Source organism: Caretta caretta, chromosome 10 (assembly GCF_965140235.1).
Source record: "Caretta caretta isolate rCarCar2 chromosome 10, rCarCar1.hap1, whole genome shotgun sequence".
NCBI classification, from domain to species: Eukaryota; Metazoa; Chordata; order Testudines; family Cheloniidae; genus Caretta; species Caretta caretta.
Window position 1 is genome coordinate 81286768 of NC_134215.1, and position 15328 is coordinate 81302095.

At 39.9% G+C, this 15328-nt stretch overlaps 1 protein-coding gene across 2 annotated transcripts in view; it reads left to right on the top strand.

Moving 5' to 3' along the window:
• The window catches only part of PIAS1 (protein inhibitor of activated STAT 1), a 96058-nt gene that overhangs the window by 67288 nt on the left and 13442 nt on the right, over positions 1–15328 (top strand). For both annotated transcript variants that reach the window (XM_048865813.2, XM_048865814.2), the window contains exons 3-8: positions 997–1081; positions 1796–1843; positions 3248–3338; positions 4285–4419; positions 9549–9654; positions 11666–11739. In XM_048865813.2, coding sequence (XP_048721770.1) covers positions 997–1081; positions 1796–1843; positions 3248–3338; positions 4285–4419; positions 9549–9654; positions 11666–11739 — 539 coding nt within the window. The remainder of the gene's footprint in view (positions 1–996; positions 1082–1795; positions 1844–3247; positions 3339–4284; positions 4420–9548; positions 9655–11665; positions 11740–15328) is intronic.

Below are 15328 nucleotides of genomic sequence, written 5' to 3' on the forward strand. Positions count from 1 at the left end.
CAAAGCAGGAGTTAGTCATCATAACATGATACAAACAGTTAGAAGTAATTAAGCGGAATGTTCTTCTTTGTTACAAATTGTCCTCTGATACCATGGTGATAAGCATGTTAAAATTTCCTAGATGGATTTTTTTTTTTCTTTTTAAAGCAAGCAACTTTTAGTGCTCAGGAAAGGTACCATTTCTAATAGCTTTGCAGTTGAAAGTACTTTATCCACAGATTGTATGGTATGTGACAACACAGTGATCTTTGCAGTATCCGCATGCAAGGGAGAAGTTGCAGGCACAAGCCTGGGTAGCTTAGAATTTCATTTACTCCTTCTTCCCCAACAGGTGTGTAATGCATGCATAATGTTTATTTTATTATGGCTCCGATGTTGAAAGATTTGTATTTTAAGAAATTAAGCACAACTGTTATGTCTGAGTTGTACATCTCACGAAGCGTGAGTGTATAACATATATTGTTAAATATATATAGTGGTTTTGATGGGAACTGCTCGTCTCATTCAGCTGTAAATTCTGTATTTTTCTCATGTATATAATTACTGTACTTTTAGAGACTAATTCAGGAACATATAATGAAAATGAATCCAGAGAAAAAAATGTAATTTTAAAGGCTTCTTTGAAAAGCATTTTCACGCATTTTGTACTTTAAAGCCAAATAATAGTCTTGACATGTTAACCTTTTTTTATTTCTCTTTGACTGGTAGATAGAAAATGCTATTTCTTCAGTTGATTTGTCACTGCCTTAATATGGTTCTCATTAAAATGTTCAGTTATTTTTTTTTAGCTTTTATAAAAGCTTTAATAAAGGTGTATATCTAGGTGCCTTTGAAATAAGTTACTAAAACAAACAACAGATACTTTTAACACTATATCATGTGTGATATAAATATATATTAAGCTATTTTAGTTTTATTCTAAAGCAACGTACCATGCTACATATACTTTCTGTATTGCTGTATTTTATAGTGACTCTGTCTTTTTCTTTTTCCTAGCATCAGATAATAGCCAGCGATTTCGAGAAACCTGTTTTGCATTTGCATTGACACCACAACAAGTGCAGCAAATCAGCAGTTCAATGTAAGTGCATTTCTAGAAATCCTTCAGGGTAGTATTTCTGAACTCTGAAACTGAACCAGCATACAGTATCTTCAAAAAAGACCAAAACAAACCCAAATCTGTCTTAATATCCAGTAGTGTACTAGGCAAATCACAGAATACATACAAAAGACACAGGCCCAGCCCGAAAGAGCTCATAATCTAAATTTTAGTAATGTGATGAGAGTGACGAAGGGTGGCGAGAGGAGGCGATGAACATGGTGATGTGATTCCTCCTTTTAAGCATGTGAACATACTCGTGGGAATTTTTCTTCCAATATATAAAACCAAGGAAGATACGGAGATTGAGAATATTGATTCAGTTATTATAGTCAACATGATGGAGATCAATAGTTCAGAAGTGGTTTAAAAGAACAGAGCCTGATAGTTTGATGGACCAGAGAAGGAAGGCGCTCCAGGAATAGTGGCAAATATGCAAAGTGTAGAGATAGTAGTGAAAGAATGGGCCATAACTGCTGACAAGGGGCTTAATCCAGTGTCCTTTATAGTCCAGTGAGCATTTGATGAGTCCTCAAGTGAGCAATCTGCTAAATCTCAGTTTTGGAGGAGCATGCCTACACAAGAGATTAAGTATCACAGATTGTGGTAGTGTACTCACTCATCAGAGCTTTGCTTTTCAGGTTTTGTTTTTATATGTGCCACATTTTTAATTTGTATTTGTCCTATCTTTGCTAGGGACATTTCTGGGACCAAATGTGACTTCACAGTACAGGTCCAGCTAAGGTACAGTATTCATACAGTATAATCTTGGGGCCAGTGGATTTTTAAATAGTTTGGGAATATAAATCTTATTATGACATCTCCTTCTAATGTGTATACACCCCAGTAAATCATTATTGCTCTTTCAGGGGCTATGAGGGAAGAAATAAGTCTAATCCTGCTGTATTCTAACAGTGGGGGAAGGAGGCATAGGAAGGAGCTGACTCCTGCTAGAAATCCCAGTCTGGGGGTACTGCAAAAAGAGCAGACTACAGCTATTTGCCCTTGCTCTGTGCAGCTTTTCAGAAGCTCCTCATGACTGTCCATCCAGTCTGTCAGCAGCCCTAGATGCACTCAGCTGTGACCATAACTTCCCTCTGTTTGCAGTTGTAGGTTGTGCTTGTGCTTCCTGCCCCCACTTCAGATCTGTTGTTGGATATGGGTGCCTGGGCCTCCCTCAGCTAGATCTAGAGAGGAAGCAGAAGACAAGATGTTCCAGCATGATTTCTGTTGGGTGCTGGCCACTTTGTTCAACTGGTGCAACTGTCAAGCATAGCAGCCCCATTCCATGTCTTTAACCAGGGAGACAGGAGGTGGGGAAATCACAGTCAGTCTGTTTTGGATTTGCTGACAGACTTACTGTAATTTGGTTTGGTCCTATAATCTCTCTTTAATTTAGTGGTATTTCTGAATGGGTAGTGTGAGTCTCCTAGCAGACATCTAGAGGAGCTAAAAGGTTACTTTTGAATCTGGCGCATCAGTAAGGCTGGTACGTAGGAGGTCGGGGGATCTACAGTCACCTCAGAGGACAAAAGAGGGTCTGTCTACTACTGCTTCCAGCAGCAAACATGCCTTCATAATACTGAGATTAGCATTATCAGAAACTGTCTGAACTGAGGTAGAAGGTCTGACCTTGAGCATCAGACTAACACTGGAAGCCTTAGCTGCTGCAGCATGGCCTGCTTATCTTAGATAAAGGAGGAATAGTTGGAGAGGTAGCATGTATTCTCTCCTTTGCAAAAACCTTGGCTTTTAGTAAGGTGAGGTCAGGCAGCGAAGATCGAGGGAAGAGAAACTGGACAGACACTGAAGGATTCTGGTAGCAGGAACATGCTTTGTTTCATAATGAGTGAGTCATAGAAACAAGCCACGCATGGAGGAACCTAGAGCCCTCTTTATTCAAACAAGTACTTGTGCTTGGGGCTTTTCTGCCTGTTGGTCACATGGCAATACAGAACAACTCAATAATTCCAGACTTCTCTATCAAAGTTGAAGATTTAATTCTACCTGCTGCTCAGACCGTCATCTGAATCTTCTTAAACACACATAATTCAGTAGCAAAAATCCATATCTAGTAACATGAAGTCCTTTAAGAACTTGTTTAACACATTTTAAATATGACAGGTGATCAAAACTCTTTGCATTTAGGTTTTGTTTATCAGAAACCAGTTGTCCACAAGAAGATCACTTCCCACCCAATCTCTGTGTGAAAGTAAATGGGAAACCATGTAGCCTTCCAGTAAGTAATAGAGATTCTTTTGATTTGTATCATGTCAGTAGTACAGCTAAGGGTGTATGTTTGCCTGAAATATCATAAGAATAGCGGCTTCCATGTTTTTTAATGTTTGTTTTGACATCGGGTTGGGGGGGTCTGATTGTTGGGTGAATGAACTGGATAAAAAGTTAGGCAAGCTGTTATTGAAAAGTGTAACCCTACTGTGTAAGGGAAAGGGCTCAGACCTAGGTACCCCAGCTGTCGATGGGTATGTCTACACAGCAATTAAACTGGTGGGCCCATGTCAGCTGACTTGGGTTTGTGAGGTTTGTACAATTGTGGTGTAGATATTTAGGCTCAGGCTGGAGCCTGGGCTCTGGAACTCTCCCACTCATTGGGTCCTAGAGCTTGGGCTCCAGCCTGAACCCAAATGTCTACACCACAATTTTACAGCCCTGCAGCCCATCCATTGTGAGCCTGAGTCAGCTGACCCAGGCCTGCCATTGATTTTTAATTGCTGTGTTGACATACCCTTAGTGTCCCCATAAAGATAAATGTTTTAAACTATATTTATAAGTGTGGTTCTGCAGTGTTGAGTTGGTTCCTAAATACCTGTCTGTGACTGTAACTTTTACCATGATTTCTAGGAGTTGTCATATTGTTACTATGACTGTTGCACAGTTTTCCAAGATTTACCATGGCAGACCTTCAACAGTAACTGATGTAGAATGGCTAGCATAAAATTCCCTAAATCTAAAAATCTGCATTGGGAAGATGAGTTTTCAAATTGGAAGGGTGTCAGCAGTTACAAGATTTAGATCTTGGCTGCTGGTTGTGTTTTTAAATACTTAGGGGGGAAAAAAGCAGGTTAATATCCCTCCACAAACAGTGCATGGAGTTTGTTAGGAAAAATGAGATTAAAATATCTCTTGTAAAGGGAAAAATTAAAAAAATAATTGTTTCATTTTAGGGCTATCTTCCACCAACCAAAAATGGTGTTGAACCAAAGCGACCTAGCCGACCAATCAATATTACCTCACTTGTCAGATTGTCTACAACGGTACCAAACACCATCGTCGTTTCATGGACTGCAGAAATTGGAAGAGTGAGTTACTATTTGATCAGATCTATGTATTAGAGAAAAGTTTTAATCAGCTCTACAGTGGAGTCGCATCTTACGCGGGGGTTAGGTTCTAAGGTCAGCGTAAGGTGAAAATCGCGTATAGTCAAAATTACCTTTGAAAATCCCTTAAATAGCCCATAAAGTACAGCTCACGAAAGCTTATGCTCAAATAAATTTGTTAGTCTCTAAGGTGCTACAAGTCCTCCTTTTCTTTTTGAGTATACACTCCATCACATTAAGATTGGGATCAACATCCATAGCGCTACGTATCCGTGAGAACGTAAGCCTCGTGTATGTGGCCTTGAAACAGCGAATCACGCCTTGGTTGAGAGGATGGAGGTGGTATGGGGGGGAGAAAGACGAAGTCAACGTCGTTACTTGCAAACCGGAGTACCACAGGGTGGCCAGGAGCATTGTCTACGATCAGCAACACTTAAAAGTCAAGTCCTTTCTCTTCGAGGTACAGCTTGACCTCTGGAATGAAACACTTGTGGAACCAATCCAGAAACAATGCTGCCGTCACCCAAGCCTTTTTATTTGATTGCTAGAACACAGGCAGATTTTTGTTCTTGCCTTTTAGGGCACAGGGATTTGCAGCCCTGTAGAGCAGTGGTTCCCAAACTGAGGTTCACAATGTTACAGGGGGTATGCCAGAAAAAAATTCACTAATGGTGGCCAGAGGACCCTGGGCATTGGAGGCAGCAGGTGGGACCCGGTTGCAGGGCTGGCAGCCCGAGCCCCAGGGAGAACAGGGCAGGGCAGTTGGGGCTGGCAGCCCGAGCTCAGTGGAGCTCAGTTGACCGGGGCGGTCAAAGGGGTCCAGCAGCAGGAGCCTCACGGAGTGCGGAGGAAATTTAAACTTAAATCCCTGGAAATATTCATTTTTAGGAGGGGGTTCACGAGATTTCACAATTTAGTGAAAGGGGTTCCCGGGCTGCTAAAGTTTGGGAACCACTGCTGTAGAGCAAGCCCGGCTTTATTAAATGCCCAGCCGCATTGCCACAAAACAACACAGTCTTTAGCTGCTTTGAAGCCAGGGGCTTGTCTTTCTGATTTCATAGTGTAAGTGTGGTTGGGCATTTTTTCCCAGAAGAGCCCAGTCTTGTCAGCATTAAAAACTTGTTCGGGAAGATAGCCCTTTTCTTCTATGATTTTCTTTAATTGTTTGGGGTAGGCTTTTGCTGCCTCTTCGTTGTCAGATGCAGCTTCACCAGTAGTCTGCACGTTTTTGAGGTCAAAGCGGTCCCTAAAACTGTTAAGCCAACCTTGGCTAGCTTTGAATTCCTTCTCGTCAGAAGGCTGTTTCTCTTTGGTGGGAGGTTTGAACACCACGTAGAGGCTAAGAGCCTTTTCTCGCAATGCGTTGCCATCGATCGGCACACGTTTACGGTTCATGTCTTCCAGTCATAAGTTTAATGCCTTTTCAGTCTTCACTAAAGTTTTATCACACACCTGGCTCGTCACCTTAGCAGTTATTGGAGCACTTGATGCCACGGCTTGACAAATTTTCTCTCTCGCAAATCTTGATGGCACGGATGCTAGATTTGTTGTGGCCATACTTATGCTCCATGTTGCAGACCGACATACCGTCTCTCAATAAGTCCAACACAGCCAGTTTTTCCTCCAGCGTTGGAACAGATCGCTGTTTCTTCGGTTGAGCACCAGATGAAGTAGTTGGCTTGTGTTTAGGGGCCATGTTGTAGAAAAAATACGTACAGTATCTTTAAACACTAGAATCACACTCAGCACAGCGAGATGTTCACGCTATGAGAGGCACGCCGGAACTGAGACTGACTGAGGGAACAGCAGATTCACGTCTCCCATCTCACGCTCACTCGGGGCCATAAGCTCGTTGAGTGGAATGGTGGGCGGAATCGCCCGTGCTATTTACAGATTTTTTTTTTTTTTGCCGAGGAAGCATAGAGGAATTTGCGTAAGTTAAATGTGCGTATGATGCGACTCACCTGTCCTTCAGCATACGTTAGAAAGCTAACAAGCAAGCTTAATTGGTGAGAAAAACACTTATGGAGTATAGTAATGGGTAACTAAGGATTTTTTGTTTCCTCTTTTCCCCTGCCCTCTACCGCTTTATGTCTGTGTGCTATCGCATGTTACCTGAGATCAAAGAGATTTGTAATGCTGGCCTACCAGTGTGTAACGCGTTGCATGGGGGAGTGTTTCTTAACTCTGAAAATGCAGAGGTAAATCTTCGAAAGTATGAAAGCTCAGTAGTGCATGTGGGGATTTAAACTTGCCATTTAACGCTTCAATTCTCACAGCTGTATTTTATCCACATACTTTATTAACTGCACTGTTTTGTTTTATAGCATGTTTTGGGGGAAGGGAGGATGTAATTAATGTTTTTAAATGATTGATGTTCCACTGAAATTCTATCCATCTGGAATAGCCTGTGGAAAGTATTTTTTATTTAGTTGGTTAGTCAGTCAGTCCATGAGACCCAATCCTCTATCAGTGATCAATGCATTGAGAATCTGTGTGTATATGTTCATGATGAAAGCCAGATATGCTTAACAAAATCAATGAGGACTTGAGAAATGCTGATCAGATGTGGCTTTGCTACCAGCAACCATCCTATTTCTCTAGAGCCTGAGAATTAGCCTGAGATGTAGTATCATCTATTCCAAGTGTGGACTAAAACCCGTGATTCATTGAAACAGTGTAGAAAAATAATTATTGCCCATCTGTGCACAACAGTCAGGTATACAATATCATTCTTGTATTTTCCCCCTATCAAAATGGATTGAAGTTGAAGCATGACCAGATCTCCAGTTAGATTATGGAACAGATGCCTGCTGAATGCTGTTTTTAAAACTACTGGCCTTTTAGGCAAAAGAAAAAAAAAAGTGAGCCTCAAAATGTCAAACAAGTTTCCAAAAAAATTCACCTGCTTTAGTTTACTGCAGATTATTTCTTGTCTATTGGAAATGCATTGAAAAAAACAACACCGTGCTGCTTTTTATAGTGAAGTAGCTGTTTTCACAAAGCTTTCTGGGTGCAAATGGACATTTGCTATAACTGAAATTGCATAGCTGTATCTTGGAAAAGCTTTTGAATTTATAGTCATCAAAACTAGAAGAATAATGGCAAATAAACTCAGTATATCTAACAAAAATGATTAGTCAGATCTTTTCCACACAAGAAATAATGCTTCCTAATTCTATTATTTGGATCCTGCCAATAAATCAGTAGAAATTAGTTTTATTTTATGGATATGCATGATAGATAAAAATTGGGCATTTGTTCTTTTTAAATATTGGGTTACATGTCTCAGCTGGTAGAGTATATCTTTAGTGAAGTCCTAATTGTGGTGTCTGCACAATCTGCTTTCCAAAGACTTCTGTGAAAGTTGCCTTGGGCAAGTACCTAGCTTTGTAGATTCAAGCTGTCAGTAAATAATTTCACAATGTTAATTAGCATTTCCCTAACTTCTATCCTAATTGAGGCATTAAACAAACATGTTAAAGCAGTAGAGGTTTTTAATGATGGAAGCATCTCTAGCAAGAGCAAAATATTTAAAATAATGTGTTTCTGGTATTTAAATTGTGAAATTTTGTGGTATATATTATTATTGAAGACATAAGTGGCTGGTAAAATATCCTTTTAGGGGGGCGCTTAGGTCACCCCATGCTTACCATGCAGGCAGCTGTGGGGCTGGGTCCAGTCATCTCAGGATTGTCCCCCAGGGACTCTCACCCCATCCCAGTGAAACTTCCTGGGAAGTGCCATTTGGGAGCCAGTGCTCTCAGCTGGGGCTGAGGAATCTAGCTCCACCTGCCAGGAATCCAGGACTGAGGCAGGGCCATCGCTACACCATTCCCCAGCCTGTTTCTGGCCCTGGCTCAGTCAGATGTGGGTTTTTTCCTGCTGAGCTGGGTGTGTGCGTGGACTTGGGGTGGCTCAGAAAATACATTTTTGGGGGAGCCCTCTAGCCCTCGCCACCTACCAACTATTGTTGAAGTTCTTCCTCATATTTATCATTATCCTAAACAAATAATGTGAATGGCTTATGGATCCAGAAGTGGGGGATTGCCCACAAAGAACATTCTTAGCATAGGTTCTTTTAAATAGTTTATCACAGAAAACACGATTATTCTATATTTTAAAAAAATAATTGTGAATCGTGCTCAAGTTTAGAGAGAGAGAGAGAGAGAGAGAGAGAGTAAATTTTGTACCAGATGGTTTTGAATGTGCTCCTGCCATGCAACATGAGGACACAATTTTTTTTGTCCTTGGGGTTTCTGCTTGTACTGTGTGGTTTCATATCCTATTTTTTAAAAAGACAGTGTACTTACTTATGATATGATATTGTTCATATGAAAACCCCCAGATAACTTTAAAAATCAAAAATCTTCACAACTGTACAGTTTTAGTTTGTTCTCTCGGCTCCAACAATAAAACTAGGTGTGGGGTTCAGTAATCAACATCCCTTTCAGATTCTCACGTGTCAGGGCACTGCTTGTAGAGACTGGGTTGTAAACACTGCACAGAATGCAAAGCTTGGATTGTTTTGGTTTTTTTGGTTTTTAAAAGACCACTTGTTTCAAATGCAGTTAAATGAAATATGTTCATGGAAGCATGTCTACTGGTCTTAAGTTTTATAAAAGCTTATTTTTCAAAACTTGAACTTTAGACCAAATTTAACATGACTTTTTCCCTTAAATATGTGTGCAGTACTGCACTTTGGCTTAATGCTATTGATATGAAATTATCCTTTATAAATTGCTTGTTGACGAAATGCCCCAAGTTGCAGGTTTGAAATTTTGAGAAAAGTGATAACTGTGGTGTTGGAATTATTGAATATATAACTTCCCTTGCACCTGGCTCTAATCTCAGTGGAGCTTGTGATTCGCCTTGCTGCTTCTATACTAAAGACTAAAATCCTGGTCCTGAGAACTTCCTAGTACCTACTAAGAACATAGACACAATGGATTTTCTTTAGTCTGAAAAAGTTATGCCACCATTTTGTAGCGATGGTTGAAGTCTAGGTCCACATAATCGCAGAGATTATAAATTTTACATGGTGTTTATGCAGATTCTTTGTTGTTTTGATTATATCAGCTGAGTTGTTTCATTATATGTTTGTTTTCCAGAATTATTCTATGGCAGTTTATCTTGTAAAACAGCTGTCTTCTACAGTGTTACTACAGAGGTTACGAGCAAAAGGAATAAGGAATCCTGATCATTCTAAAGCACTAAGTATGTCTAATGCATTCAAATTCTTGATCTAAATATAAAGAAACAGCTTTTATAAGATTTTTAGCCCTGACCTCTGGTACGATACTCAAGGCTACTTTTTGTAAATCTAAATTTTTGAGCCACAGAAATAAGGAAAAAAAGGAAGAACCTGCTGATCCCTTCAGAAACTAAATCTTCACTAGCAGACTTGTTGGTTGTTTTGTATCACCGTACTACTGTGATAGTTACTGCTCTTTCAGGCTTCCACGCAACCCATGGTGTAACTTTGCAACTCTAGCCTTTTCTTTTCCCCCCAAATACTTATCATTGCTTAATTCACCCTTTCGCAGGAAAAAAATATAGTGAACTCTCAAACCTTTCTTTTAAAAAGAGAGAATCCTAGAATCCATTCATTCCATTGATGGCTATCACTGAAGTCCGGTCTAAATCTGAGTAATCAAAGGCCTTTGCCTGAATTATGAGCCAGCCCGGTAAGACCATTGCCACAGTAGAGTAAAAATGCAAGAGAATTTTTGGCCACTCAACTAATCCGGTTTTAATTTGTTAAAAAACAGTAAACTAATTTCACCTGGCATTTTGCTCAGAGTTCCTAATGTGAACTCAGTGGCTGATGATGTTCCCTGATATCAACATACTGATACGTTGACCGTAGTCGACAACTTAGCTCCCCTGGCACAATGGAAGTTTCCACAATAAGGGTAAAGCTCATCTGTGCAGGAAACAGTGATTGACTGGGGGATGGTCCAAGATTGTGGTATGACCTCCCCCCCACTGGACCATCCCAAACCTCATCACCTTCTGGGCTAAGTGCAAGGTGTGTTTCTTTGATCTTGCCTTCTCTAATGCAAAGATACAGCGCTGTGTGTGTGTGTGTGTAATTAACTTAAAAAACAAAAAACAGAGCACGCTGCTGTGCACATTTCTTCCCAAGGAGAGGATGCGGGAGCAAACATGTGACAGAACTTAGTCACGTTGCTTCATTTACTTCTGGAAGGTACACAGGTACTACAGTGATGAACACCGTAGCAGAACCTACATAGACTAGGACACCACTAAATGCCAAGTACAAAAATAATATTGAACAGTTATGTGTATGAAACTCTGTTAATGTAACATTGTGATTTGAAATTTAAGGGCACAAAAATCAGGCAATCCAACAAAGTTTCCTGAGCCATTTGTCTCCTCCTCTCAAGGACTTTGTGTTAAGCTTGGCCGCACTGCACTTACAAGGTATACACATTAATGAAACACCCACTAAGAAGGAGCAGCTAAGGCTCATGTAGCAACTGTGGCTTGGAATTGCCTGATTTCTCTGCATTTAAATCTCAGCTATGTTACTTTTTATAACTCTTTTTATAGACAAAAATAGAGGGTGCAAGGGAGGAGCCAGGGCCTATATTTGACTGCAGTCCTTACAATACTAATTCTATACGAGTGCCTGCCTGGTCATGCTCCTCCTTTTGCCTATCAATTCTGCAACCAGCATTCTGCAAGGGTGCATTTCCCTTGAATCATTGGAGCCCCTAATATCTATTTCAAAGAGGCAGGACGTTGCAAGCCTACATGCAGGATTTAACAAATTATTTTTTTTAATGTGCCTAAATCCGGCAGTTGACCAAAGAACTTGATATTGCTTTATTAGAGAGCTTATCACTTTAAAATTGCCTACCCATAAAAATCTAGTATTTTTATGCAGAAACTCTTTTTTAGAAATGAAATATTGTGTTTAAGAAGTTTCTCCTTTCATGGTGCTCCACTGAAGTTTTAGGAGAGTAGAAACTGCATGGGAACTACACTCTACACATGCAGACATGAATATTTTTCTTCAGGTTTACAGAACTGCAGGAGTTTGGGACAATATAATCAATGTTGCTCATTCCAAATAGACATGGCAAACTGCAGGTTTAAAGCAGATTGTTTTAGGCATGTGTATTACTATCATCATCCTGGTGAAGTGTGCATAACAAACCTTTCTCTGTTTTTTCTTTTTTCTTCTTCCTTCAAATGGCAGTAAAAGAGAAACTGACTGCAGACCCAGACAGTGAAATAGCTACAACCAGTTTAAGAGTTTCTCTTCTGTGTCCAGTAAGTATAAAAGTAACTCCTGCAAAGCTGGTTCTGATGAAACTGAACTGGCTGTTACGGGACAATTTTTAATGCAAGTTAAAAGCTGTGTTCACTTATATATTAACTCTTTGAGTTTGGGATCCAGCAAAGCACATAAGCACGTGATTAACCTTGAGCGTGTGAATAGTTCCATTCACTTCACTGGGGCTATGCAAATACTTTAAGTTAATCACCTTTAAGTGTTGATGGGTTGGGTCCTAAAAGGGGATAGTTTATCTAGATATTGAACATAGCTTAACTTCTTGGTGCTTGGCCATGGTACAACCACTATTAGCAATAGGATGAATGTATCCGCGTACACATGCACACCAACAACTGGCTCCTGGAGCCAAAGAGATAAATCCCTGTAACTGAAGGTGATAGGTATATATGTACACTTCAATTACAGGGTTTTATTGTTTTCAATTTAAAAAAAGAATCAATAGTCCGAAGGACATTTTAAGCAAATAAAGGTTGCTGCAAAATTTGAAATAGACAGGGTTGCTTGCTTCCCATACCAATCTGTGTAACTCACAAATGACTTCAGTTATTAGTCCCTTGGAATTTGGAAATGAGATCAGACACATTAATCAAAACAGATTTATTAAACTGTTACCAGAGGTGAAAGGAGCTGGAAAAGAAGAGGAATTAAACAATAGTTTGTACATATTACAGTTTCTTATCACCAGCTGAATTACACAGTATGAATTATAATTGTTATGAACTTTATTTTGCATCCTGTATACCCTTAGTTTTCCCATGAAATGTAACATACTTCTTCATTACTGTGTGCTCTGTCTTTGGTCAACAGTGTCTTAATTGCAGCTAAAACTTAAACTGTGTCAAGAATAAGGATGCATCTGTTTCCTGATTTGTCTAGATCCACTCAAGCGTGATGCGGAAAGTTTTCAGTTTTGAAATGTGACTCTCAAGAATAAAGCTGACTTTGCTACTTACTCTGTTGCCTGGCAAAATTGGGGCTTATTTGTAAGGTTATTAAATGGCCTCTTGGATTCTGACAATGGAAAGATATTTTTGGATAAAAAAGCTCCACCTTGCAAAGAACACAATTCACTTTGCTGACTCTTTTATAAAAGTATTTGTTAGGCAGATTATTATATGTTTATAGCTGTGCTGGATATTTTAATATTTAATCTTCATTCTTAAGGCTTTTTGGTATGGCACACATTAGTTATAATAGTATTTAACACTTATGTCACCAGATAAAAGTACTCTTTTTTTATTAAGCAAAAGAGAGTGCAAGAGTATTGCTTTTATAAAAAGTGAAATCCTGTTCTTAAGAGTTTGAGAGATGTAATACAAATAATGTATTAATGTAAAGGTCAGGAACACTCTTGTATACATAATATTATTAACTTTAGAGTGACTTGATTTTGTTGAATCTTTGCATAGTTAAATTTTTGTTATGTACTGTTGGAACCTCATTACCTTAGGAAGTACTAGTACTGTGCTGCCATGGTTTAATTCTTTAAGTACAATGCTCTTATTTCCTAAAGTTAAAGACTGCTTAGGCTCCAATGAAAAGCAGTAATAGGGATTCATTTACTAAACCTAGGAACTGTCTAATTTTTAGGCGTGAACAGTGCTAACGTAGTAGCTCAGTCGCTTAAATCCTGCTGCCTCTTTTGGAGTTACGGATGTTTACTTCAGCCGTAGCTGGCTGCCTTTCATTGGCACTTCTGGCAATTTAATCGTTTTTGCAACCTTTTGGTTTCCTGCTGACCAGTTTTCTAAAACAATACATCGGTTTGTTGTCCTATTTACCCCTATTTATAGAGGGAAAGAACAGTCCATCCGTTTTATTCTTAAACATACCTAGAAATTGATCTAGGAAAAACAAGCTTACAGGTATTTTCTTTTATGTATAGGAATAGTAAGAGGGTTTTTTTGCAACTTGGGGTCTCGTAATCTGTCCTTTTAGCTAGAGCTTTTTAAATGTTTGCTCTGTGTCTGAGTTTTGGTTCAGATGAATTTATATTAGAGCAGGAAGGACGTAGAGCAAGGCAGTCTCCATGGCTGCAAGCTTAAAGATAGCTGAATTAAAATTAATGCAGAAATGAAAAATTAAGTTTTTAGTGATGTGAAATATAAATGAAATACCTAACCGAGCTTTGAGAAGTGGCTCTTGTGGAATGGTTTTTATCGCAGTCTATGCTACCTCTTTCTCTTTAAGCCTAGTCTCTTCTAATAAACGTAAGGTTTAGAACAGAATATGTTAGGCATATTTTTCTGTATCATCCTGGTGATGTGTATGTAACATGCACACGCTTTGGGAGTCATCCTTCAGTGTGCTTCACTGTTCCTCTTTCGTTGTTGTGTCATTGCAGAAGTTCTTAAGGACAGATACCATATCTTCCTGTGTGTCCTGTAAAGTGGCTTTTGCAATATAAATGAACTAGGATGGTGACTAATAACATAGTATTCATGGTCCTGAACACAATTCTATGACAAAACCCTTGTTCTCATTTGCTAATACTTAACTTTCAGTTCCCTGTAGAAATTTTTCCCAGAAACTGTCAATGCTTGGTGTCAGACCCACGGTAAATTTTCCTTTGGAAAGTTTGAAGAAAATCTCTTCGCTTTTGGAGAGTAAAGTCTCATCTTTTTTTTATCATAGAATCATAGAATATCAGGGTTGGAAGGGACCCCTGAACGTCATCTAGTCCAACCCCCTGCTCAAAGCAGGACCAATTCCCAGTTAAATCATCCCAGCCAGGGCTTTGTCAAGCCTGACCTTAAAAACCTCTAAGGAAGGAGATTCTACCACCTCCCTAGGTAACGCATTCCAGTGTTTCACCACCCTCTTAGTGAAAAAGTTTTTCCTAATATCCAATCTAAACCTCCCCCACTGCAGCTTGAGTCCATTACTCCTCGTTCTGTCATCTGCTACCATTGAGAACAGTCTAGAGCCATCCTCTTTGGAACCCCCTTTCAGGTAGTTGAAAGCAGCTATCAAATCCCCCCTCATTCTTCTCTTCTGCAGGCTAAACAATCCCAGCTCCCTCAGCCTCTCCTCATAACTCATGTGTTCCAGACCCCTAATAATTTTTGTTGCCCTTCGCTGGACTCTCTCCAATTTATCCACATCCTTCTTGTAGTGTGGGGCCCAAAACTGGACACAGTACTCCAGATGAGGCCTCACAAATGTCGAATAGAGGGGAACGATCACGTCCCTCGATCTGCTCGCTATGCCCCTACTTATACATCCCAAAATGCCATTGGCCTTCTTGGCAACAAGGGCACACTGCTGACTCATATCCAGCTTCTCGTCCACTGTCACCCCTAGGTCCTTTTCCACAGAACTGCTGCCTAGCCATTCGGTCCCTAGTCTGTAGCGGTGCATTGGATTCTTCCATCCTAAGTGCAGGACCCTGCACTTATCCTTATTGAACCTCATCAGATTTCTTTTGGCCCAATCCTCCAATTTGTCTAGGTCCTTCTGTATCCTATCCCTCCCCTCCAGCGTATCTACCACTCCTCCCAGTTTAGTATCATCCGCAAATTTGCTGAGAGTGCAATCCACACCATCCTCCAGATCATTTATGAA